This window comes from Drosophila suzukii (assembly GCF_043229965.1).
Source record: "Drosophila suzukii chromosome 2 unlocalized genomic scaffold, CBGP_Dsuzu_IsoJpt1.0 scf_2c, whole genome shotgun sequence".
NCBI classification, from domain to species: domain Eukaryota; kingdom Metazoa; phylum Arthropoda; class Insecta; order Diptera; family Drosophilidae; genus Drosophila; species Drosophila suzukii.
In genome coordinates, this window is record NW_027255896.1 from 18,705,954 (window position 1) to 18,732,242 (window position 26,289).

Consider the following 26,289-nt stretch of genomic DNA (forward strand, 5'->3'; position numbering starts at 1 on the left):
TGATGAAATTCCATTCAATAAAATTTTTTTTGGTTGTAATACCTGAATGTCATTGAATGTTGGCTTATAAAGAGGTGCACTCCACATTGTGAAAAGATATAATAATCTAGAAAAAAGATTCAAAGAAGAAAATAGGTGAAAAATGTGGCAGGTTTTTTCAAAATTCTAATGGGTGGACAAACGTGGACTAACAGGGGACAAACGATTTTACCGAATCCAGCTTCTTTAAGCTGAGCTTTTAAGCCTTTTTTTATACCAAAAAAGTATGCCTTTTTGAGCCCATTTACCGGGCATTGCTTATTTATAGCCTGGACTCAAAAGAAAAGCCTTGTTTCCTTTTTGTAATTAGTTAAGTTATACATAAGTAGCCAGTTAGGGAAATATACATCTGTTGCCAAAAAAAAAATATATATATTAGGACCAATTAAAGTTTTATTGAAATTCGGTATACTTTACGATGATGATATATTTATTTATTTAATTTAGATAGACTATAATTTTCATTAAATATAATGGCTCGATTTACTTTGAACTTGGAACGTCCAATTTTATAATTCCGTTAAATAAATGAAAAAAGACGACGACTTGGTAACCACACGTTGCGTTTGTTTTTGTTTGGGCTGTGGAAAATTTTTTTGAAAAGCGGTTTCGACGGACGTGGGCTTTGCTGCAGTACTTGTAAAATTACCATGCCTCACGCTTACGTTTAATCTTTTGTGGTGATCTGCACACGATTTTTTGTTGTCCCTCAGAAATAGGGTAAATCAGGGTAAGAGTTCTAATAGGTGTCGCCTAGGTGGGACGGCGAATTTCATGATGCGATCCATGGCGTTGGTTACGCAGCTGCATACGAAATCGGCGTCTGTTGTCCAGGTCACGATCCTCAATCATACGGTTGAATTGGACGTTGGAGACCGGTAAAGGTTGACCTGGCGTCTGGAGATCAAGACCTAGTCTTGGAATAAGACCATTAAAAATAGCTGGGTCAGCAGCTACATCCGGAATTTGTAGGCCTAGGGGGAGTGGTATGATCTGCTGCTGTACTAGTTGCTGGTGCTCAGTCTCCTCATCATCGTAGCCATCCATGCCACCTTCGTTGTTCTCTACTAACGATTGCGAGGGATTGACGTGGCCGATATTCTCCCGAGCCATGGCGGTGGACATAAGACGCTGACGTCTCTCCTCCATTAGGCGGTCCCGTTCCTTATGAATATAGTCTCGCTTGTTTGGAAGCCCTACTACGTTATTGGCAGACAGCGCGGAACGGACAATGTTCATATCAGTGGCCTCCATCCACTCGTCTGATTCCGCAACGTAGCACTCTGTATGAGAGATGGTCGAGACTCCGTTGAAGCCGCCAATTGCAAAGATCATGTCATCAATAATCTCTAGTCCAAAGTTGCTACGCGAGTGATTCATTTCGCGGATGAAGTGCCAACTTTGTGTCTCCGGATCGAAGCGTTCTCCGGTAGATAGACGCGCTGTACCGTTGAAGCCACCGATGACGTACAGCTGGCTCCTAAAAGCCACGCAGCTCACTCCGGACCGACGATGATTCATGTTAGCTATTCGAGTCCACGCGTTGTTTATTGGGTCGTAAAACTCGGCGCTGTCTAAGCACTCCTGGCCGTTAAATCCGCCAGTGGCGTAAATGCGACCATTCAGGGTGCACGCGCTTGCATCAGAACGCTGCATGTTCATAGGCGGAATAATAGACCACTGATTGGTCTTTGGGTTATACCGCTCCACAGTGTTCAGACGGTTATGGCCGTCGTAGCCACCTATAGCATAAATCATGCCGTTCAGCTCGCTTACACTTACGTAGCAGCGACGGCAGTGCATTGGAGCGATTTCGTTCCACTTTTTCTTAACGGCATCAAATACGCGGCAGGTGTTGAAGTACTCAACGCCATCGTATCCGCCAATCGAGAATATTTTAAAGCCAAGCACTGCGGTGCCGTGGTAGGCGCGTGGACCGGCAGGATCCTCAGCGTTGATGTTAACCCAGCGATCAGCCCGTGTGTCGTAAGTCTCCATACAACCCTTCGAGGTTCCACCGCTCCAGCCACCAATTGCAAAAATTACCTCGTGTGGCAGCCGCGGCATGGCGAGCGGTGGAGTAGTTAGCTAAGATTGTAGTGGAAAGTAAGATGGAAAGTGAAGGTTGGCCAAAATAATAATTATTACCTCGTCTGCCTGCGGATTTAAAAAGTCCAAGTCGTACATGAATTTAAAAGTGTCGACTATCAGCGGCTTGGCGGCATCACATTGCATGACGTACGGGTGCTCTTTCACCTCCTCCATGAAGCACTACATAATCGAGGCGAAAATAATAGATTTGAATAAGTAAATAATTAGGCCACAAAAGTGTGTCAGGTGTCTTGACTCAGGACATTGGCTCTATTTAGTGAATTTACATTTATTATATTCATTACAAATATTATTATTATAAAAATATGGTAAAACTGTGGTAAAATGTATAAATAATATTTAAATCAGCAAACGCATACTTACTCCACCTCCAAGCTAAAAGCTGAACAAAAAATCAATTGCCTCGACCATCAGAAGCCAAATGAAAATCGGGACCAAATGAAAACAGGCATATACAAGCAGCAAAGCGAGATTGTACTGTGCCAACTAGCCGCGATCTCAATATACGGTTCTGGGTGACAGACAGATTTAAGCGTTATGTGCGTTAAAGTGGGCGTGTCGAACTTTTTTTTATAAAAAGTAGAATAATACATTTTAGTTAATATTTTTTTCTAGCAAGGTTTGTGGACGTTAAAGTGGGCATAGTAAACTTTTTTTATATCATTCGATAGGTATTGACGAGAATAATTCATTTTAGGTAAAAATTTTTTATATTATGAAAATTGTGGGCGCCACAGTTTTGGGCGGTTTGTGGTCGTCAGAAAGCAAAGGAAACTAAATTTAAGATCTCAACTCTTAATCTTTGATTATGATGAAAAATAAAATATTCTAAGCAGTAATAAAATATATATATGTACGAACAACCAAAAGCCAGCCGCGATAAAAATTAAGTTCCCATTTAAGAGAGAGGGGAAGAAAGAGAAACCTCTTGGTCGGCGGAAAATTCGGCTGCCTGCCAAGTTTAATCTAGATCTTTTGGGAGAGTCCTACCAGCAAGCTTATCGAAGATTCTTGTCCCTAGAGAGAAAGTTGAATTGTCAACCAGCCTTGAAGGCTCAATATGCAGCATTCATAAAGGAATACCTCGATCTAGAACATATATCATCAGTTTCAGCCGCTGACATCGGGTTGTGCCAATACTTCTTGCCTCATCATTGCGTCATAAAGGAAAATAGCTTCACTACAAAGCTTTGCGTATTTTTTGATGGATCGGCGGCCAGTTCCTCAGGCTATTCTCTCAACGATGTTCTTATGGCAGGCCCTGTTATTCAGCTTAAGCTGTTCTAGATTCTTCTTCGGTTTAGTTCACACCCAGTAGCAATCACAGGAGACATTTACTAAATGTACCGCTGTGTTAGGGTTCAGTCTGAGGACAGCCATTTGCAATGCATTTTGTGGAGGGATTCCCCCCAGGGCCAATTGCGGGTGTTTAAGCTAGACACCGTTACTTATGGCACGAAGCCGGCATCATTTCTGGCTGTGCGAGCTATGCATCAGTTGTCAGCTGACGAGCATACAGCGTTTCCGCTTGGGGCTGAGGTCATTCGTCGCGATTTTTATGTGGATGATTTGATATCTGGAGCCAAGTCCAAGGAAGAGGCAGTCATCATTATGGATCAGGCAACATTTCTAGCCAAGGGAAAATTTAAGCTTAGAAAGTGGTGCTCAAATGTGTCGGCTGTATTGGATGGAGTTGCAGACAAGGATAAGGAGTCCTATTTGAAGTTTGATGATGGCACTGATTTTTCAAAAACCTTAGGTCTCGCTTGGGATCCAGTTTATGACCAACTATTGTTTTACTTTTCGGTATTACAGTCAACATCAAGCCCCTGCAGGCGATCTGTCCTGTCTGCAATAGCGCGATTTTACGATCCTCTCGGGTTGGTTGGCCCTGTGATCACAAAATCGAACATTTTCCTTCAACAACTGTGCAAGGAGAAGTTGTCCTGGGATGAAAGCCTTCCTGAGTCACAGATTACGGAATGGAGTGCTATTTGTGCGAGTTTTTGGCAGATTAGGCATGCGTCATTTCCTCGGCTGGTTCGTTCTCAAAACTCTGAGAGTGAAATTCATGGATTTTGTGATGCCAGCATAGAAGCATATGGTGCCTGTGTCTACATCATTTGCAACGGCCGATCTCACTTACTTTGCTCAAAGTCAAGGGTAGCCCCCTTGAAAACACTCACTGTGGCCACGCTGGAACTGTGTGGGGCGGAACTCCGGTCTAGGCTCACCGCAGAAGTGGCTGGGACGAGTGCATTTGAGGGAAAGTTTTCTGCTCGAGCGACTCTGCTGTTGCGCTTTCATGGATCCGAGACGAGCCGTCCATAATCAATATTTTTGTAGCAAACCGAGTAGCTGCCGTTCAAGAGCTAACTGAGTCAGAAGATTGGCGATATGTTCCAACTTCTTTAAATCCAGCTGACATTCTCTCCCGAGGTGCTTTTCCTGCTGAGCTCAACGAGTCTCCTCTCTGGGCTTATGAACCAAAATTCCTCTGTGGCCCCAAAGCTGACTGGCCGACACCAATCACTGCTGAAAAGCCAACGCTTGAGGTTCGCCGGAGGATTCTACTAACAAAATCTCCATTCGAAGACATAGTGGCCAGTTCAAAATTTGCAAATTTCTTTGCTGTCCTTCAAAGAATTTTCGGATACGTCTATAAGTTTAGTAATCGCATCCCTACGCTCACGGTGTCTAACCTTCAAGGCGGTACTCTGCTGTTGCTTCGTCTTGTCCAGCGCTCACATTTATGGGATGACATCAAATCATTGCAGTCAAAGGTAATGGTGCACTCCTCCAGATCGCTCGCATCTCTTTCGCCATTCATTGACCAATTTGGGCTTCTTAGAGTCGATGGCCGGCTAAGGAATTCTTCTCTGGATTTTAATGGGCGTCATCCAATTATATTACCACGGAGTCATTTGGTCACTATTGCCATTATTACTCACTTTCATGAACGCCATCTGCATAATTTGATCCCAATATTGGCTTATTGGGGGGAGGAAGACTATGATGAAGGCGGTAAACAAATGTATTAGATGCTTTCGAATGAGGCCTCGAGTAGTCGAGCATGGCGGATCTTCCAAAAGGAACGACTTGATGGATCTCATGCATTCGAAGTCACTGGCATTGACTTTTGCGGGCCATTTTTCTACAAGTGCTACGTTTGTGTCTTCATTTGTTTCGCCACGAAGGCTATTCATTTGGAGTTGTTGTATCGTTTCTCAAACGATTTATATGCACTAGAAGAAGGCCGCGGCAGATTTGGTCTGATAATGCAACCAACTTTGTTGGCGCTCGCAATAAGCTGCTCGAGCTAAGGCACCTATTCCTTAGCAGTGATCATCAGATAGCTACATTGGACTTTTTCCCAGCGGAGGCTTTTGATTGGTGTTTCATTCCTCCTAGGTCGCCACACTTTGGCGGTCTTTGGAAAGCGGCTGTGAAGATCGCTAAGCATTATACTTAACGTTACTGCAGCAGCGCTCCAAGTGGCGCACCCCAAAACCTGGCCTGGTTGTCGATGACTTAGTTCTGGTCAAGGACGAAAACTTGCCTCCCATGAAGTGACCCCGCGCCAGAGTGATCGAGCTGCTGTTTGGTGGAAATGGGGTTGCTCGAGTTGCCGTTCTGAAGACAGCGTTAGGAGGGACAAAGCGAGCAGTAAACAAAGCTGTGTCTGCTACCCCTTAAAGATGATGTTGAAACCAAGGCTTTCAACGGTGGGAGTATGTCAGGTCATGCAGCCGCAGCAGCTAATTAACGTCTTAATTCGATCTCTTGCATCGCGAAAGGTAGCTCTCTCTATCTAGCTCTCTCGTTTTTTGGTACTTGCATTCTTGGGCCCAGCATTCGGCTGGCTGTCCCTTTGTAAGATCAGTACGAATTCTGATCTCGACATTTAATGCACTCTCGTCTCGCCTGCTGTTCTCTCATTCGCTAATAAATTGTTAACAAGCATAAAGTAAGCTGAAATTCGTATTTTAAAATTAAGCAATAATTAATAAAAAAGCTTATTAGTTCAACAAGGCCAAAGTCGACTTTCATTTTGCGTACGTTCGCGGCCGCATGTTTTTTGCCAATATTATGAAAATTATAGCTCAATAAACCCTATCATTTACACTAAGCAATGAGCTAACAAAATGCTATCGAATAGCAAGAAAAAAATTCAGAAGACGTTTAATTTCCTTTTTTTATTGCACAAAGTGCTTACAAACGTACGCTCCCGACCCCAGGAAATGCCCATATGGGATTTTTAGAATCTTGCAGGCGGATTTTGGTCGTTAAAGAGGGCGTTACTCTACGACTAACGGAGATAAATACAGCCTGTGCGAGGACCAGCACTTGCAACGTCTGAGGGCTCTGGACACTTGCAGCAGTGGGAGGCAATCCGCAGCTTACATCACCGAGGGAGGAAAAAGCGCATGAGGAACGTTGGACTAGGCGATGCTGATCTTGTCGAGCAAAGGAATGCACAGATCCTAAGAGAAGCTTTAGAGGTGTGTCCAAATGGACAAACAATTTAGAAAATTCAAAAATGTACTCAACATGTGTTCAATAGATAACAAAGCTGTAATTCCATGGCAAACGATTAAATTAGAATCAGGAAAAATTGATAAGGAACAAGTAACAATACTATTAATGATAATCTAACAATACTATTAACAATGACTGGCAAAACGCAACTAATGACTTCGAAAAAAAAAAAATTCCAATTATACTTGCGATTATTATAAAAAGTAACCAAAATTAAAAAAAAATGTAACTGAAATAAAACAGGTGAAATTTTTAAATAAAATATCATGAACACCAAAGAAATAATTCGAAAACTTTATAAAAGGGGTACTTATTTTAAAGAACTTTTTCAAAAACTGTTCACAACAACTACATTAAGCTTCATCATTAATCCATTGCTCGAAAACACAAAAAGCAATTGTATTGAGCACCCTTTTCAGCTGTACAGGTAAGATCGGTTATGGGCAATTATAAAACACTATGCAGCACTTATGTTAAGGTAGTTATTTCCGTTACTCGTAGAGTAAAAAGATATACTAGATTCGTCGGAAAGTATGTAACAGGCAGAAGGAAACGTTTCCGACCCCAAAAAATATATATTATCCTGACAAGGATCACTAGCCGAGTCGATTTAGCCATGGCCGTCTGCCCGTCCGTCCGGATGAACGCTGAGATCTCGGAAACTATAAGAGATAGGCTATTGGAATTTGACATGAAGAGTCCTGAGCTCCTTGCGCAGCGCAAGTTTGTTTCAGCAGCGTGCCACGCCGACTCTAACACCCAGAAACCGCCCAAAACTGTGGCTCCTGCAGTTTTGATGCCAGAATAAACATTTTAACTTGAATGTATTGTTCTTATCAATACGTATCGACTGACCCACAAAAAGAAGTTTGCCACGGCCACTTTAACGCCAACAAACCGCCCACAAAGTACCTACAGAGGTTAATAATATTAACTGTAAACTAGCAAAAGTTAAGGAGTTAGTTCATCTCAAGACTTTGAAGGTGGTATTTGAAAATAAGTGATAAAATAAAAGAATATAAATAAAAACAAGAAAGGAAGTTAACTTCGGCAAACCGAAGCTTGTATACCCTTGCAGTTGTATTTATTTAATTTAAAAATACAAAAAATGGTATTCCCAATAGTATATATGTCAGAATCCGAATCAGAATGGCCGATCGTTCCTATGGCAGCTATATGATACAGTCGTCCGATTATGATTAAATTCAAAATTCAGAACTAATTAAAAATGTTATTTTCAAGCGTAGGAGGTTATATGTTAAACAAGGAAGAACGCTATAGTCGAGTACCTCGACTATCAGATACCCGTTACTCAGCTAAATGGAGATATGCAAGCAGCAAAGCGAGATTAAAATGCGCCACCTACCGGCGGTATACAGATTTAAGCGTTATGGGCGTTAGAGTGGGCGTGGCAAATTTAAAAAATTTAAAAATTTTTTATCTAGCATGAAAATTGTGGGCGTCACAGGTTTTCGCGGTTTGTGGGCGTTAAAGTGGGCGTGGCAAACTTTTTTTTGGATCAATCGATAGGTATTGATGAGAACAATACATTTCAGTTAAAATTTGTATTCTAGCATCAAAAGTGTATGAGCCACAGTTTTGGGCGGTTTGTGGGCGTTAGAGTGGGCGTGGCACTCTGCTGAAACAAACTTGCGCTGCGTAAGAAGCTCAGGAATCTGCACGCCATAGCTCCCATAGTTTCCGAGATCTCAGCGTTTATCCGGACAGACGGACAGACGGACATGGCTAGATCGACTCGGCTAGTGATCCTGATCAAGAATATATATACTTTGTGGGGTCGGAAACGCTTCCTTCTGACTGTTACATACTTTCCGACGAATCTAGTATACCCTTTTACTCTACGAGTAACGGGTATAACAAGGAAGAACGATATAGTCGAGTACCTCGACTATCAGATACCCGTTACTCAGCTAAAGGGACCAAAGAGAAATGTAGATATGCAATCAGCAAAGCGAGACTAAAATACACCACCTACCGGCGGTAGACAGATTTAAGCGTTATGGGCGTTAGAGTGGGCGTGGAAAATTTTTTTTTGGTTCAACAGATAGGTATTGACGAGACCAATACATTTCAGTTAAAATTTATTATCTAGCATATAAATTGTGGGCGTCACAGGTTTTCACGGTTTGTGGGCGTTAAAGTGGGCGTGGCAAACTTTTTTTTGGGTCAATCGATAGGTGTTGATGAGAACAATACATTTCAGTTAAAATTTTTATTCTAGCATCAAAACTGTAGGAGCCACAGTTTTGGGCGGTTTGTGGGCGTTAGAGTGGGCGTGGCAGTCTACTGAAACAAACTTGCGCTGCGTAAGAAGCTCAGGAATCTGCACGCCAAATCTCAATAGCCTAGCTCCCATAGTTTCCGAGATCTCAGCGTTCATCCGGACAGACGGACAGACGGACATGGCTAGATCGACTCGGCTAGTGATCCTGATCAAGAATTTATATACTTTGTGGGGTCGGAAACGCTTCCTTCTGCCTGTTACATACTTTCCGACGAATCTAGTATACCCTTTTACTCTACGAGTAACGGGTATAAAAATGCGGAAGCTACAATTTGTTTCATATTATTTTCCAACCAATTTTCCGATCATTTCTATGGCAGCTATATTATATCAAACAAAAACACCTCTTAACGAGGTAAAAAGTAGTGGCGAAAGCGCTCTTAACAAAAATTTCTGATATCAACAATTGTGACGAAAAATGATATTATATTCGATAAAATAAATAAACTATATTAAATTTATGATTTCGGCCCGCAACAGTAAATATTTATTAACCTACACGTAAATTTTCTGCTGTAGCATAGCTGTCATAGCTCTAAATCTATTATATTCAGACATTTTTACTATAGGAAAAGTAATTAGAGTATTAAATTATCTTTTCAGGGATATATAGCACGTTTTTGTAGCATTAGTTGTTTAGCTACTATAAGCATTTTAAATCAGGCTTTTTTTTTGATTTTCCGCTAAACTAGCGGGTTTTTTCAAAAGTCGTAGAACAAACGTTTCCTATTTCAAGATACTTTATACACCCATAGGGTTTCCAAAACCCTAAAAATAAGATGGGATGCATACAAACCCACAAACAAAGGGACAAACATTTTCATTTTGGGAAGAAGAAAATCTTGTTTCTTGAATTACTTTTGAACGGAACATCGGATTTCAACAAATGAGGTGTCATTCGACGCGGGGGGGCTTTTATCACCACCGTATCCAGCAGCTCAAATTTTCTAAATTTTTACTTTTACACTTTTACCGCTTTTTCTCCCAAACAAATCTATATTTTGAAAGTCTTGGTATGCAATCTTCTTTGTTAGTGTGATACCTTTCGATTGGTGTATCACTCGTTATGATCGGACCATAATTGCAGATTTTTAATTCTGCGGCTACATATAGTAGTTGTCTTCGCACGCTTTCTTGCGCGCTTCGCCACTATGTTACTGCCGTCCACAGTGATGTCGTCCGATTTTGATAAAATTATATTCGAAATTCAGAACTAATTAAAAAATGTATCGTAGAAGGTTATATGTTAAAAAACACCGAAGCTATAATTTGTTTCATATTATTTGCTCACCAATTTTCCGATCGTTCTTATGGCAGCTATATGATATAACCTTCCGATTTTGATAAAATTTAATTCGAAACTCAAAACTAATAAAAAATTTTATTTCCAGGCTTAGGAGGTTATATGTTAAAAAACACTAAAAATATAATTAAAAAAATTTTTTTTCCGATTATTCCTATGGGAGCTAAAGATATAGTTGTCCGATCCAGCTGGTTCCGACTTATATACTACCCGCAAGATATATAAGACTTTTGAGAACGTTTCAGCCCGATAGCTTTAAAACTGAGAGACTAGTTTGCGTAGAAACGGACGGACAGACGGACAGACGGACATGGCTAGATCGACTCGTTTAGTGATGCTGATCAAGAATATATATACTTTATGGGGTCGGAAACGTCCTCTTCACTGCGCTGCAAACTTCTGACTGAAATCATTATTCCCTCTGCAAGGGTATAAAAACACCTAAGATATAATAAAAAATTTTTTTTCGATTATTCCTATGGGAGTTATAAGATATAGTTGTCCGATCAGGCTGGTTCCGACTTATATACTACCTGCATAAGAAAGAAGACTTTTGGGAAGGTCTCAAATCTACTACAAACCAAATAATTGACTCCGAAGCAGAGGTGCAGCAGGTGCAAATATTGCGCCAATGTAATAAGTTGAGCAGGTCAGGGAAACGTGGAAAGAAAGTGGTAAGCAGGTGCTCGTATTGCGCCAATATAATAAGTTGAGCACGTCAAGGAAACGCGGAAAGAAAACGGTTCAAATGCAGATCAATGGGAAGGAAATAGTAATGGAACTAGATACAGGGGCTCCATGTAGCATCATAAATCATATCGAATTTCGAAGAAATTTTCCTGCAACACCCCTAATAAATACAGTCCGTAGATTTGCGAGCTACACTGGTCACGTCGCCAACTGTATGGCTCGTGAATGCTCAGCGTGAAATGTAAAAACACCACCCAGAAGCTAAATCTGTATGTAGTCGATGGAAACTTTGGTACATTATGTGGACGAGAGTGGATTTCACAATTCGTGCGAGAAATTAACTGTTCAAGCCTATTTGCGCCCGATCACACACCGTCATTACACAGTCGTCCTATCAGGGAACATCAAATGTTAGTAAAGCGTTGGTCAGCGTAATAGAAATACATGCAACAGACTTGCGCATAGATTAGATGTTCCGCCTTCAACAATCACTCCAACAATTTACACGTTTTCAGTACAACAGCGGGCATGTTTAAGGGACCGCCTGCCAAAGTTCACCTCAAAGCAGATGCCAAGCCGATATTCGCACGACCAAGAGAGGTACCCTTTGCAAATGAAGGACGCTTATGCCAAGGAGATCAAATCAAAAATTGCAGCAGGATTTTATAAACGTGTCGAATTTTCAGATCTATTTCTAACTACACAAGTAGTTACAAAGAAGAATGGAGGCATTCGCATTACAGGCAATTACAAGCCAACAGTAAACCAGCAAATGATTATCAAGGAACTACCGGTCCCGAGAGCAGAAGATATCTTTAATAAAATGAGAGGAACGACAGTACTCGCCCACTTCGATGTAACTGGTGCCTATTCACACTTACCTATCACCGACGGATTTGGTCACGTATTGACATTAAACACTCCTACATATGGTCTAATTCGCCCAGCACGTGCAGTCTATGGTGTAGTATGCACTTATATCGAATATCTACTGTACCAAGAGTACTTGAAACAAACACTTTGTTGCAGTGTTTATATAAACAAAAGGCTCGGTCAAAAACCCTAAGTGGCCGAAACATGAGTCGATCGGCGCGCTCAAAGAAAGTGCAAGTGTCAGCATTCTGTTGCACACGCCGGCCGCTCAGCCAAACTCAAGTACATACACATACCCTCGCGCTCCAGCCAAAGAGAGCATAATTAAATACACTTTATATACATAAGATATACATAGCCATCTCTCTGCCGCCCAACTGTAAGCAGCGCAGCTACGAGAATTAGGCTTACTTAGATCCTAAGGCAAATTGTAAAATCAGAAACAACTTGACGTTGGAAGCGGCATTAACGCTGCTCCTATCATGCAAACCAAATAAATAAAGAATATAATAAAACTACCAAAAAGATGCGTTCTCAATAAATGGATAAAGATTATTAACATTTCCAACACAAGGAGTTTCACACAACATGGCGACCGTGACTTTGGTCCTAAAGGATCTGGACCTGGATCTGGACATGGATCGGGACTTCGAAAAATAAGAAGACGGCAACCAAGGCGACAGCAGCAATCAACAGCAACAAAGACAACAGCAACAACAAAGGCAACAACAGCAAATACGGCAACAACAACAAGAACAAGAGAAGAAACGCAGAGAGTAGAGTGTTATGTGTGCCAAAAGAAGTGGCGTGGTCAAAAGATTAAAAGCCAGAAAGGCTCATCTACTGAAGCTGCTCAATAGCGTCAAAGCAATACAGTGGAACGACTCGGTAAAAATACATGCCGAAGTTGAATACCTAAAAAATTTGCTATCAGAACGTAAAAATCAGACCACAGCTACAGCCACATCCACCTACCCTGTAATCCAAAATATTTGCAAAAATAAAAACACATTGCCTCCTCCAGAAAAAGTTGCCATCCCAGAACTAAAGAAGACGTGCCCAGATGACTGCGAGGGACCACTGTGCTCCCCGTTCTGCGAGTACACCTGTGTAGCCAGCACCGGTGCCCCACCATGCAGTACACCTGTGCAGCCAGCACCAGTACCAAGGAAGTGTAAACCGACAGCGCTACCAAGAGCGCATAATTTTTTTATCTTTGCACTGCGTTGCAAAATTTTTTTAGTTGCACTGCGATGCATATTTTTTCATTTATTTTATAAAAACAATTGTAAAAATTGAGCGACATAAAAGTTGCCCGATTAGAGTATGGCCTGAAAACCTTACGCAAAATAGGCAGGAAATTATATGTAAAATATGATAATAATTGGTCAAAAACAAAAAAGTAAAATCAAAATTAATAATATTAAACTAGTTGTTTATGAATAACATTAACAACATTTACGAATTGATTCAAAAATCCAAAGAATTTGACAGACCAAGATATAAATTAAGAATATCAACCCCAAGGATGGGTTTAATAGATACCAAAACTGTGGATTCCACTGCAAATGTTATTAATAAGGTAGAGTCAAACCCCATAGACTTAGAATTTATTCATACATTGCTTATAATAATTGTTGTAATAATGTGCTATAAACTTTATAAATTGCACAATAAATGTCTTAAGAAAAAATATATGAGCCAGGCAAATGATCTGGACAAAATTTAAACATTTTGGCACAAACAACATTAATATAAAAATATTGCTGTATTGAAATTTTAAAAAAATTAAAGAAAATGGAAAAACCAATTAATTAAAAATGGCTACGCTAAAAGCAATTGCAAACACATATGATAGGGTCATCTATTTAAGAAAAAGAATTCTGCAATTAGTTGCACCAACGTCAGTAAGCATTTACGAGTTAGAAAACTTATATATTGAAACATTTAATTTAGATGCCTCTCCACTAATTCATTGCACGAGCACCCAAAAGGCAATTGTCCTATCAACCATCCCAGGGGTACAGGTTAAATCAGTAGTAGACGAACACCCAATACTAGGTAGAACAATAGTAATGATGGTCTTCAAGAAATAATTTATCTCCACAATATAATGGAATGGAATGAATTATATAAGCAGCTAAATAACATAAAAGTTGACTTTGACAAATCATATAAGTCACTTACTCAAAACAGGCCAATTCTCAAAAATACCATTAAAAAACATGTGGAAATTCTAGTAAAATGCTTTAATGAAGCACGAATACTAATATATGGCCAGAGGGAAAAATTAAATCAAGATCATTGGTCCCAAGTATCAAAATTTTTGATCAGACTACGATCTAATTTAATATCAATTAAACAAAAGTTTAAGTTGGACATATCGGTACCAACTATACTTAACACTTCCCTAGCAGTTGAAACTGGTGATGAATCGGAATCAACAAAACAAACTGACAGTGACCAAATAGAATCAGAAGACCTTACAGAAACAAATCCTAAAATAGAAGAGCAAGATTTAAATAATCTTACTGTTCCAGCTGTTTTAATGTCAGATCTAGATAATTCTACAGATTCTGATGATAATTCCATAATAGAAAATAAAATAAGAAACAATATCACAATGGCAGAATCTAATATTGATATCATTAACACAGCATCCAAGCTTATACCAGTTTTCGATGGTAAATCTGAAAACTTAACAAGTTTTATGGATGCATTAGAAATAATGGAATCAATAAAAGGCGAACACGAACAATTAGCAGTTTCAATTATAAAAATAAAGCTAAAAGGTGTCGCCAGAAATCTAATCGGAGATGAAACAACAATAGCTGAAGTCATTTCTAGATTAAAAAACAACGTCAAAGGCGAAACTGTAGAAGTGTTGTCAGCAAAACTGATGAGCCTACAACAACGCAATAAAACTGCCAACCAGTACACACAAGAGGTTGAGCAGATAACGAAATCCTTAGAAGGCGCATTTATAACAGATGGCTTATCCCTAGAGTTAGCCAGACGTTATTCCACTCGGCATGCAGTGAAAGCAATGACTAAAAATTGCCAGAAATAATAGAATCAATAAAAGGCGAACACGAACAATTAGCAATTTCAATTATAAAAATAAAGCTAAAAGGTGTCGCCAGAAATCTAATCGGAGATGAAACAACAATAGCTGAAGTCATTTCTAGATTAAACAAGGAAGAGCGCTATAGCCGAGTACCTCGACTATCAGATACCCGTTACTCAAAGGGAAATGGTGATATGCAAGCAGCAAAGCGAGATTAAAATGCGCCACCTACCGGCGGTAGACAGATTTAAGCGTTATGGGCGTTGAAGTGGGCGTGGCAAATTTATTTTTGGATCAATCGATAGGTATTGACGACACCAATACATTTCAGTTAAAATTTTTTATCTAGCATGCAAATTGTGGGCGTCACAGGTTTTCGCGGTTTGTGGGCGTTTAAGTGGGCGTGGCAAACTTTTTTTTGGGTCAATCGATAGGTATTGATAAGAACAATACATTTCAGTTAAAATTTTTATTCTAGCATCAAAACTGTAGGAGTTACAGTTTTGGGCGGTTTGTGGGCGTTAGAGTGGGCGTGGCAGTCTACTGAAACAAACTTGCGCTGCGTAAGAAGCTCAGGAATCTGTACGCCAAATCTCAATAGCCTAGCTCTCATAGTTTCCGAGATCTCAGCGTTCATCCGGACAGACAGACGGACAGACGGACAGACGGACATGGCTAGATCGACTCGGCTAGTGATCCTGATCAAGAATATATATACTTTATGGGGTCGGAAACGCTTCCTTCTGCCTGTTACATACTTTCCGACAAATCTAGTATACCCTTTTACTCTACGAGTAACGGGTATAAAAACAACGTCAAAGGCGAAACTGTAGAAGTGTTGTCAGCAAAACTGATGAGCCTACAACAACGCAATAAAACTGCCAACCAGTACACACAAGAGGTTGAGCAGATAACGAAATCCTTAGAAGGCGCATTTATAACAGATGGCTTATCCCTAGAGTTAGCCAGACGTTATTCCACTCGGCATGCAGTGAAAGCAATGACTAAAAATTGCCAAATAGATAAGGTAAAAACTATAATGCAAGCCGGTACCTTCAATACAATGAATGAAGCCATATCCAAATTTGTAAGCAGTTGCACAGAAGCAACCGGACAGCCAAACACTGTCCTATATTACAAAAATTACCCGCAGCGCGGTGGAAATCGCGGACGAGGTAATAATCGAGGTAATTATAACAATACCAGATATTATCAGAATAACGGATATAATCAAAACAATGGTTATAACAGAAATAACAATAACCAAAATAACAATTATTACAGAAACAACAACCGTGGTGGAAACACCTGCGGCGGAAACAGCCGTGGGGGAAACAACAACAACCACAATAACAATGTTAGGGTAGCACAAACCAATTCGGGAAACTCCCAACCACCTTTAGATACACGACAGTAAACAACATCAAAATTCACACTCTAAATCTCAGTCAAAATACATTTGTCACTTTCATGAACGTAGCAACAGGAAAAGAATTAGTTCTCTTACTAGACACAGGTGCGAAAATATCCTTACTGAAGGAAAATTCCGATAATTTTCAAAACATTCAAGATAATCACATCATAAACATACACGGTATAAGTCAGGAAGTTACCAAATCAAAAGGCGTAACTTCTATTGAAATTCAAACTTCTAAGTACATAATTCAACATGATTTCCATATCGTAAATATGCAATTTGCTATTCCATGTAATGGAATACTAGGAATCGATTTATCAAAAGATACAACTGTCAATTAGACTTCAAGCCGTCTGAAGACTGGCTTATAATGAGACCAAATAACCTTAAACATCCAATTTATGTTCCAATAGCATACAGTTCTGGCAACAACTCCCTAATTCTGCCAGCAAGATCCCAAGTCGTCCGAAAAATCGAAATAAATTCAGAAGAAGACAGTGTATTAATTCCGAATCAAGAAATTCAGCATGGTATATATATCGCAAATACCATAGCAACAGTCCAAAATGCATATATAAGATTACTAAATACTACAAACACAGATCAAGTAGTCTATATCAAAAACATTCATCATGAACCACTTTCAAGACAGAAAAAAAATTGTATTATCCCAACTTGCAAAAAACTTCCCGCCTCAATTCAATAAACAACTTACAGCATTATGCACCCAGTATAGTGATGTGTTCGGACTAGAAACCGAATCGATCACTACCAATAATTTTTATAAACAAAAGCTGAGATTAATTGATGATGAACCCGTATATATAAAAAATTATAGAAATCCTCATAGTCAACAAGACGAAATTCAAAAACAATTCCAAAAACTCATCGATGATGAAATAGTGGAACCCTCTGTATCACCTTATAATAGCCCACTTTTGTTAGTACCAAAAAAGTCACTTCCAAATTCGGAAAATAAAAAATGGCGATTAGTAATTGACTATCGTCAAATTAATAAAAAACTCTTGTCTGATAAATTTCCACTCCCTAGAATCGATGATATTTTAGATCAACTAGGTAGAGCAAAATATTTCTCATGCCTTGACTTAATGTCAGGTTTTCATCAAATTGAACTGGAAAAAAGTTCACGGGATATAACATCTTTTTCAACAAACAATGGTTCGTATCGCTTCACGCGATTACCATTCGGTTTAAAAATAGCGCCAAACTCTTTTCAAAGAATAATGACTATAGCTTTCTCTGGATTAGAACCTTCGCAAGCATTTCTTTATATGGATGACTTAATAGTCATAGGTTGTTCCGAAAAACACATGCTCAAGAACTTAACTGATGTTTTCGAGAAATGTAGGAAACACAACTTGAAGTAACATCCTGAAAAATGTTCATTTTTCATGCATGAAGTCACTTTCTTAGGACATAAATGCACAGATAAAGGAATCTTGCCCGACGACAAAAAATACGACGTCATTCAAAATTATCCAGTCCCACATGATGCGGACAGCGCTAGAAGATTCGTTGCATTATGCAATTATTACCGACGTTTTATAAAGAATTTTGCTGAATACTCCCGTCACATAACAAGATTATGTAAGAAAGATGTAAAATTCGAATGGACAACACAATGTCAAAACGCCTTCAAACATCTTAAATCAGCATTAATAAATCCCACTCTGTTGCAATACCCAGATTTTAGCAAAGAATTTTGCATAATCACAGATGCTAGCAAATACGCTTGTGGAGCAGTCCTAACTCAAAACAAAAATGGACTACAGCTTCCAGTGGCATACGCATCAAGATCCTTTACGAAAGGTGAAAGCAAGAAGAGTACTACAGAACAAGAATTAGCATCCATTCATTGGGCAATAACACACTTCAGACCATATATTTATGGTAGACACTTCACTGTCATAACAGACCATAGAGCACTGACATACTTGTTTTCAATGGTAAATCCAAGTTCCAAACTAACACGAATGAGACTTGAATTAGAGGAATATAATTTTACGGTGGAGTATCTAAAGGGTAAAGACTACTATCCTGTCCTGCGCAGGAAAAGATCAAATAGAATTGCATAAGCAACCTATAGAAAAAGCCCAACGTATATGAAGTCATGAACAATGATGAAGTACGTAAAGTAGTGACCTTGCATGTAAATAATAAAATGTGTTTATTTAAGCACGGAAAGAAAATTACAGCAAGTTATGATGTTAGCGATTTGTATACTAATGGAACCATTGACTTAGGTCAATTCTTTCAAAGGCTTGAAAAGCAGGCCGGTATTCACAAAGTCAGCCAACTCAAAGTGGCACCATGGGAAAATATCTTTGAACATGTTTCAATTGATAATTTTAAAATGATGGGCAATAATATATTGAAATCATTGAGAGTAGCGCTACTCAACCCGGTGACCGTATTCAAAAATAATAAAGAAAAAGAAGCTATCTTGTCTACATTCCATGATGATCAAATACAAGGTGGCCATACAGGCATTACAAAAACCTTGGCCAAGGTCCAGAGAATATGTCCAAAGACATAAAAGAGTACATAAAGAAATGTCCTAAATGCCAAAAGTAAACATACTAAAACCCCACTAACTATAACCGAAACTCCACAAAGAGCTTTTGATATAGTAATTGTAGATACTATTGGTCCCCTTCCAAATACTAATAACGGAAACGAATACGCAGTAACACTCATCTGCGATTTAACTAAGTACTTAGTAGCTATACCTATACCAAATAAAAGTGCAAATACAGTAGCAAAAGCTATATTTGAAGATTTTATTCTAAAGTACGGTCCAATGAAGACGTTCATTACGGACATGGGAACAGAATATAAAAATTCAATTATTGAAGATCTATGTAAATACTTACATATTAAAAACATAACTTCAACTGCACACCACCACCAGACTGTAGGTACCGTGGAGCGAAGCCACAGAACACTAAATGAGTTCATTCGTTCATACATCTCAGTTGACAAAACAGATTGGGATGTATGGCTACGATACTTCGTATATTGTTTTAATACAACCCCATCTATGGCACATGACTATTGTCCATATGAGCTAGTTTTCGGTAAAACTTCAAATCTACCAAAACACTTTAATAGCATAGATAAAATAAAACCCCTTTATAATATAGAAGATTATGCTAAGGAATCCAAATTTAGATTAGAACAGGCAATTAAGAGAGCTAGACTAATGCTAGAATCTCATAAGCTAAAACAGAAAATTAGTTACGACAAAACTAGTTTAGATTTCGATTTAAAAATAGGAGATCAGGTTTTATTGAAAAATGAAACAGGACATAAGTTAGATTCGAAATATACAGGTCCTTATAGGGTAGAACAAATAGGAGATAGAGATAACATAACTATAATAAATAACAAAAATAAAAAACAAATAGTACATAAAGATAGATTAAAAATGTTTATTTCATAATTGCATTTAACATGGCCATGTTTAGAAATACTTGTACAATCCATGTTTAAAAATACTTTTTCTTTTAATACATATATTATTCCCAATTCCATTCTCTTTAAAAAAAAAAATAAGAAATTTAAAAAAAAAAATTTTTTAAACAAAAAAAATTATTTCTTTAAGTAAAATATACTAACAAAATAACTTCATAATATTACGTTATTTTTCAAAAGGAGGGAGATGTAGTATGCACTTATATCGAATATCTACTGTACCAAGAGTACTTGAAACAAACACACTGTAACACTTTGTTGCAGTGTTTATATAAACAAAAGGCTCGGTCAAAAACCCTAAGTGGCCGAAACATAAGTCGATCGGCGCGCTCAAAGAAAGTGCAAGTGTCAGCATTCTGTGGCACACGCCGGCCGCTCAGCCAAACTCAAGTGCATACACATACCCTCGCGCTCCAGCCAAAGAGAGCATAATTAAATACACTTCATATACATAAGATATACATAGCCATCTCTCTGCCGCCCAACTGTAAGCAGCGCAGCTACGAGAATTAGGCTTACTTAGATCCTAAGGCAAATTGTAAAATCAGAAACAACTTGACGTTGGAAGCGGCATTAACGCTGCTCCTATCATGCAAACCAAATAAATAAAGAATATAATAAAACTACCAAAAAGATGCGTTCTCAATAAATGGATAAAGATTATTAACATTTCCAACACAAGGAGTTTCACACAACATGGCGACCGTGACTTTGGCCCTAAAGGATCTGGACCTGGATCTGGACATGGATCGGGACTTCGAAAAATAAGAAAACAGCAACCAAGGCGACAGCAGCAATCAACAGCAACAAAGACAACAGCAACAACAAAGGCAACAACAGCAAATACGGCAACAACAACAAGAACAAGAGAAGAAACGCAGAGAGTAGAGTGTGATGTGTGCCAAAAGAAGTGGCGTGATCAAAAGATTAAAAGCCAGAAAGGCTCATCTACTGAAGCTGCTCAACAGCGTCAAAGCAATACAGTGGAACGACTCGGTAAAAATACATGCCGAAGTTGACTACCTAAAAAATTTGCTATCAGAACGTAAAAATCAGACCACAGCTACAGCCACATCCACCTACCCTGTAATCCAAAATATTTGCAAAAATAAAAACACATTGCCTCCTCCAGAAAAAGTTGCCATCCCAAAACTAAGGAAGACGTGCCCAGATGACTGCGAGGGACCACTGTGCTCCCCGTTCTGCGAGTACACCTGTGTAGCCAGCACCGGTGCCCCACCATGAAGTACACCTGTGCAGCCAGCACCAGTACCAAGGAAGTGTAAACCGACAGCGATACCAAGAGCGCATAATTTTTTTTATCTTTGCACTGCGTTCCAAAATTTTTTTAGTTGCACTGCGATGCATATTTTTTCATTTATTTTATAAAAACAATTGTAAAAATTGAGCGACATAAAAGTTGCCCGATTAGAGTATGGCCTGAAAACCTTACACAAAATAGGCAGGAAATTATATGTAAAATATGATAATAATTGGTCAAAAACAAAAAAGTAAAATCAAAATTAATAATATTAAACTAGTTGTTTATGAATAACATTAACAACATTTACGAATTGATTCAAAAATCCAAAGAATTTGACAGACCAAGATATATGTTAAGAATACCAACCCCAAAGATGGGTTTAATAGATACAAAAACAGTGGATTCCACTGCAAATGTTATTAATAAGGTAGAGTCAAACCCCATAGACTTAGAATTAATTCATACATTGCTTATAATAATTGTTGTAATAATGTGCGCAAGCTGTTTCTATAAACTTTATAAATTGCACAATAAATGTCTTAAGAAAAAATATATGAGCCAGGCAAATGATCTGGACAAAATTTAAACATTTTGGCACAAACAACATTAATATAAAAATATTGCTGTATTGAAATTTTAAAAAAATTAAAGAAAATGGAAAAACCAATTAATTAAAAATGGCTACGCTAAAAGCAATTGCAAACACATATGATAGGGTCATCTATTTAAGAAAAAGAATTCTGCAATTAGTTGCACCAACGTCAGTAAGCATTTACGAGTTAGAAAACTTATATATTGAAACATTTAATTTAGATGCCTCTCCACTAATTCATTGCACGAGCACCCAAAAGGCAATTGTCCTATCAACCATCCCAGGGGTACAGGTTATATCAGTAGTAGACGAACACCCAATACTAGGTAGAACAATAGTAATGATGGTCTTCAAGAAATAATTCATCTCCACAATATAATGGAATGGAATGAATTATATAAGCAGCTAAATAACATAAAAGTTGACTTTGACAAATCATATAAGTCACTTACTCAAAACAGGCCAATTCTAAAAAATACCATTAAAAAACATGTGGAAATTCTAGTAAAATGCTTTAATGAAGCACGAATACTAATATATGGCCAGAGGGAAAAATTAAATCAAGATCATTGGTCCCAAGTATCAAAATTTTTGATCAGACTACGATCTAATTTAATATCAATTAAACAAAAGTTTAAGTTGGACATATCGGTACCAACTATACTTAACACTTCCCTAGCAGTTGAAACTGGTGATGAATCGGAATCAACAAAACAAACTGACAGTGACCAAATAGAATCAGAAGACCTTACAGAAACAAATCCTAAAATAGAAGAGCAAGATTTAAATAATCTTACTGTTCCAGCTGTTTTAATGTCAGATCTAGATAATTCTACAGATTCTGATAATTCCATAATAGAAAATAAAATAAGAAACAATATCACAATGGCAGAATCTAATATTGATATCATTAACACAGCATCCAAGCTTATACCAGTTTTCGATGGTAAATCTGAAAACTTAACAAGTTTTATGGATGCATTAGAAATAATAGAATCAATAAAAGGCGAACACGAACAATTAGCAGTTTCAATTATAAAAATAAAGCTAAAAGGTGTCGCCAGAAATCTAATCGGAGATGAAACAACAATAGCTGAAGTCATTTCTAGATTAAAAAACAACGTCAAAGGCGAAACTGTAGAAGTGTTGTCAGCAAAACTGATGAGCCTACAACAACGCAATAAAACTGCCAACCAGTACACACAAGAGGTTGAGCAGATAACGAAATCCTTAGAAGGCGCATTTATAACAGATGGCTTATCCCTAGAGTTAGCCAGACGTTATTCCACTCGGCATGCAGTGAAAGCAATGACTAAAAATTGCCAGAAATAATAGAATCAATAAAAGGCGAACACGAACAATTAGCAATTTCAATTATAAAAATAAAGCTAAAAGGTGTCGCCAGAAATCTAATCGGAGATGAAACAACAATAGCTGAAGTCATTTCTAGATTAAACAAGGAAGAGCGCTATAGCCGAGTACCTCGACTATCAGATACCCGTTACTCAAAGGGAAATGGTGATATGCAAGCAGCAAAGCGAGATTAAAATGCGCCACCTACCGGCGGTAGACAGATTTAAGCGTTATGGGCGTTGGAGTGGGCGTGGCAAATTTATTTTTGGATCAATCGATAGGTATTGACGACACCAATACATTTCAGTTAAAATTTTTTATCTAGCATGCAAATTGTGGGCGTCACAGGTTTTCGCGGTTTGTGGGCGTTTAAGTGGGCGTGGCAAACTTTTTTTTGGGTCAATCGATAGGTATTGATAAGAACAATACATTTCAGTTAAAATTTTTATTCTAGCATCAAAACTGTAGGAGTTACAGTTTTGGGCGGTTTGTGGGCGTTAGAGTGGGCGTGGCAGTCTACTGAAACAAACTTGCGCTGCGTAAGAAGCTCAGGAATCTGTACGCCAAATCTCAATAGCCTAGCTCTCATAGTTTCCGAGATCTCAGCGTTCATCCGGACAGACAGACGGACAGACGGACAGACGGACATGGCTAGATCGACTCGGCTAGTGATCCTGATCAAGAATATATATACTTTATGGGGTCGGAAACGCTTCCTTCTGCCTGTTACATACTTTCCGACAAATCTAGTATACCCTTTTACTCTACGAGTAACGGGTATAAAAACAACGTCAAAGGCGAAACTGTAGAAGTGTTGTCAGCAAAACTGATGAGCCTACAACAACGCAATAAAACTGCCAACCAGTACACACAAGAGGTTGAGCAGATAACGAAATCCTTAGAAGGCGCATTTATAACAGATGGCTTATCCCTAGAGTTAGCCAGACGTTATTCCACTCGGCATGCAGTGAAAGCAATGACTAAAAATTGCCAAATAGATAAGGTAAAAACTATAATGCAAGCCGGTACCTTCAATACAATGAATGAAGCCATATCCAAATTTGTAAGCAGTTGCACAGAAGCAACCGGACAGCCAAACACTGTCCTATATTACAAAAATTACCCGCAGCGCGGTGGAAATCGCGGACGAGGTAATAATCGAGGTAATTATAACAATACCAGATATTATCAGAATAACGGATATAATCAAAACAATGGTTCTAACAGAAATAACAATAACCAAAATAACAATTATTACAGAAACAACAACCGTGGTGGAAACACCTGCGGCGGAAACAGCCGTGGGGGAAACAACAACAACCACAATAACAATGTTAGGGTAGCACAAACCAATTCGGGAAACTCCCAACCACCTTTAGATACACGACAGTAAACAACATCAAAATTCACACTCTAAATCTCAGTCAAAATACATTTGTCACTTTCATGAACGTAGCAACAGGAAAAGAATTAGTTCTCTTACTAGACACAGGTGCGAAAATATCCTTACTGAAGGAAAATTCCGATAATTTTCAAAACATTCAAGATAATCACATCATAAACATACACGGTATAAGTCAGGAAGTTACCAAATCAAAAGGCGTAACTTCTATTGAAATTCAAACTTCTAAGTACATAATTCAACATGATTTCCATATCGTAAATATGCAATTTGCTATTCCATGTAATGGAATACTAGGAATCGATTTATCAAAAGATACAACTGTCAATTAGACTTCAAGCCGTCTGAAGACTGGCTTATAATGAGACCAAATAACCTTAAACATCCAATTTATGTTCCAATAGCATACAGTTCTGGCAACAACTCCCTAATTCTGCCAGCAAGATCCCAAGTCGTCCGAAAAATCGAAATAAATTCAGAAGAAGACAGTGTATTAATTCCGAATCAAGAAATTCAGCATGGTATATATATCGCAAATACCATAGCAACAGTCCAAAATGCATATATAAGATTACTAAATACTACAAACACAGATCAAGTAGTCTATATCAAAAACATTCATCATGAACCACTTTCAAGACAGAAAAAAAATTGTATTATCCCAACTTGCAAAAAACTTCCCGCCTCAATTCAATAAACAACTTACAGCATTATGCACCCAGTATAGTGATGTGTTCGGACTAGAAACCGAATCGATCACTACCAATAATTTTTATAAACAAAAGCTGAGATTAATTGATGATGAACCCGTATATATAAAAAATTATAGAAATCCTCATAGTCAACAAGACGAAATTCAAAAACAATTCCAAAAACTCATCGATTATGAAATAGTGGAACCCTCTGTATCACCTTATAATAGCCCACTTTTGTTAGTACCAAAAAAGTCACTTCCAAATTCGGAAAATAAAAAATGGCGATTAGTAATTGACTATCGTCAAATTAATAAAAAACTCTTGTCTGATAAATTTCCACTCCCTAGAATCGATGATATTTTAGATCAACTAGGTAGAGCAAAATATTTCTCATGCCTTGACTTAATGTCAGGTTTTCATCAAATTGAACTGGAAAAAAGTTCACGGGATATAACATCTTTTTCAACAAACAATGGTTCGTATCGCTTCACGCGATTACCATTCGGTTTAAAAATAGCGCCAAACTCTTTTCAAAGAATAATGACTATAGCTTTCTCTGGATTAGAACCTTCGCAAGCATTTCTTTATATGGATGACTTAATAGTCATAGGTTGTTCCGAAAAACACATGCTCAAGAACTTAACTGATGTTTTCGAGAAATGTAGGAAACACAACTTGAAGTAACATCCTGAAAAATGTTCATTTTTCATGCATGAAGTCACTTTCTTAGGACATAAATGCACAGATAAAGGAATCTTGCCCGACGACAAAAAATACGACGTCATTCAAAATTATCCAGTCCCACATGATGCGGACAGCGCTAGAAGATTCGTTGCATTATGCAATTATTACCGACGTTTTATAAAGAATTTTGCTGAATACTCCCGTCACATAACAAGATTATGTAAGAAAGATGTAAAATTCGAATGGACAACACAATGTCAAAACGCCTTCAAACATCTTAAATCAGCATTAATAAATCCCACTCTGTTGCAATACCCAGATTTTAGCAAAGAATTTTGCATAATCACAGATGCTAGCAAATACGCTTGTGGAGCAGTCCTAACTCAAAACAAAAATGGACTACAGCTTCCAGTGGCATACGCATCAAGATCCTTTACGAAAGGTGAAAGCAAGAAGAGT

At 38.3% G+C, this 26,289-nt stretch overlaps 1 protein-coding gene across 2 annotated transcripts in view; it reads right to left on the bottom strand.

Annotated features, from left to right (window-relative positions):
• Window positions 1–448: 448 nt before the first annotated feature.
• The window catches only part of klhl10 (kelch-like protein 10), a 92,973-nt gene continuing 67,132 nt past the window's right edge, over window positions 449–26,289 (bottom strand). For both annotated transcript variants that reach the window (XM_070998297.1, XM_070998298.1), the window contains 2 exons: window positions 2,188–2,310; window positions 449–2,127 (listed from right to left, as the gene is read on the bottom strand). In XM_070998297.1, the coding sequence (XP_070854398.1) occupies window positions 793–2,127; window positions 2,188–2,310 (1,458 nt within the window). In that variant the 3' untranslated portion in view covers window positions 449–792. The remainder of the gene's footprint in view (window positions 2,128–2,187; window positions 2,311–26,289) is intronic.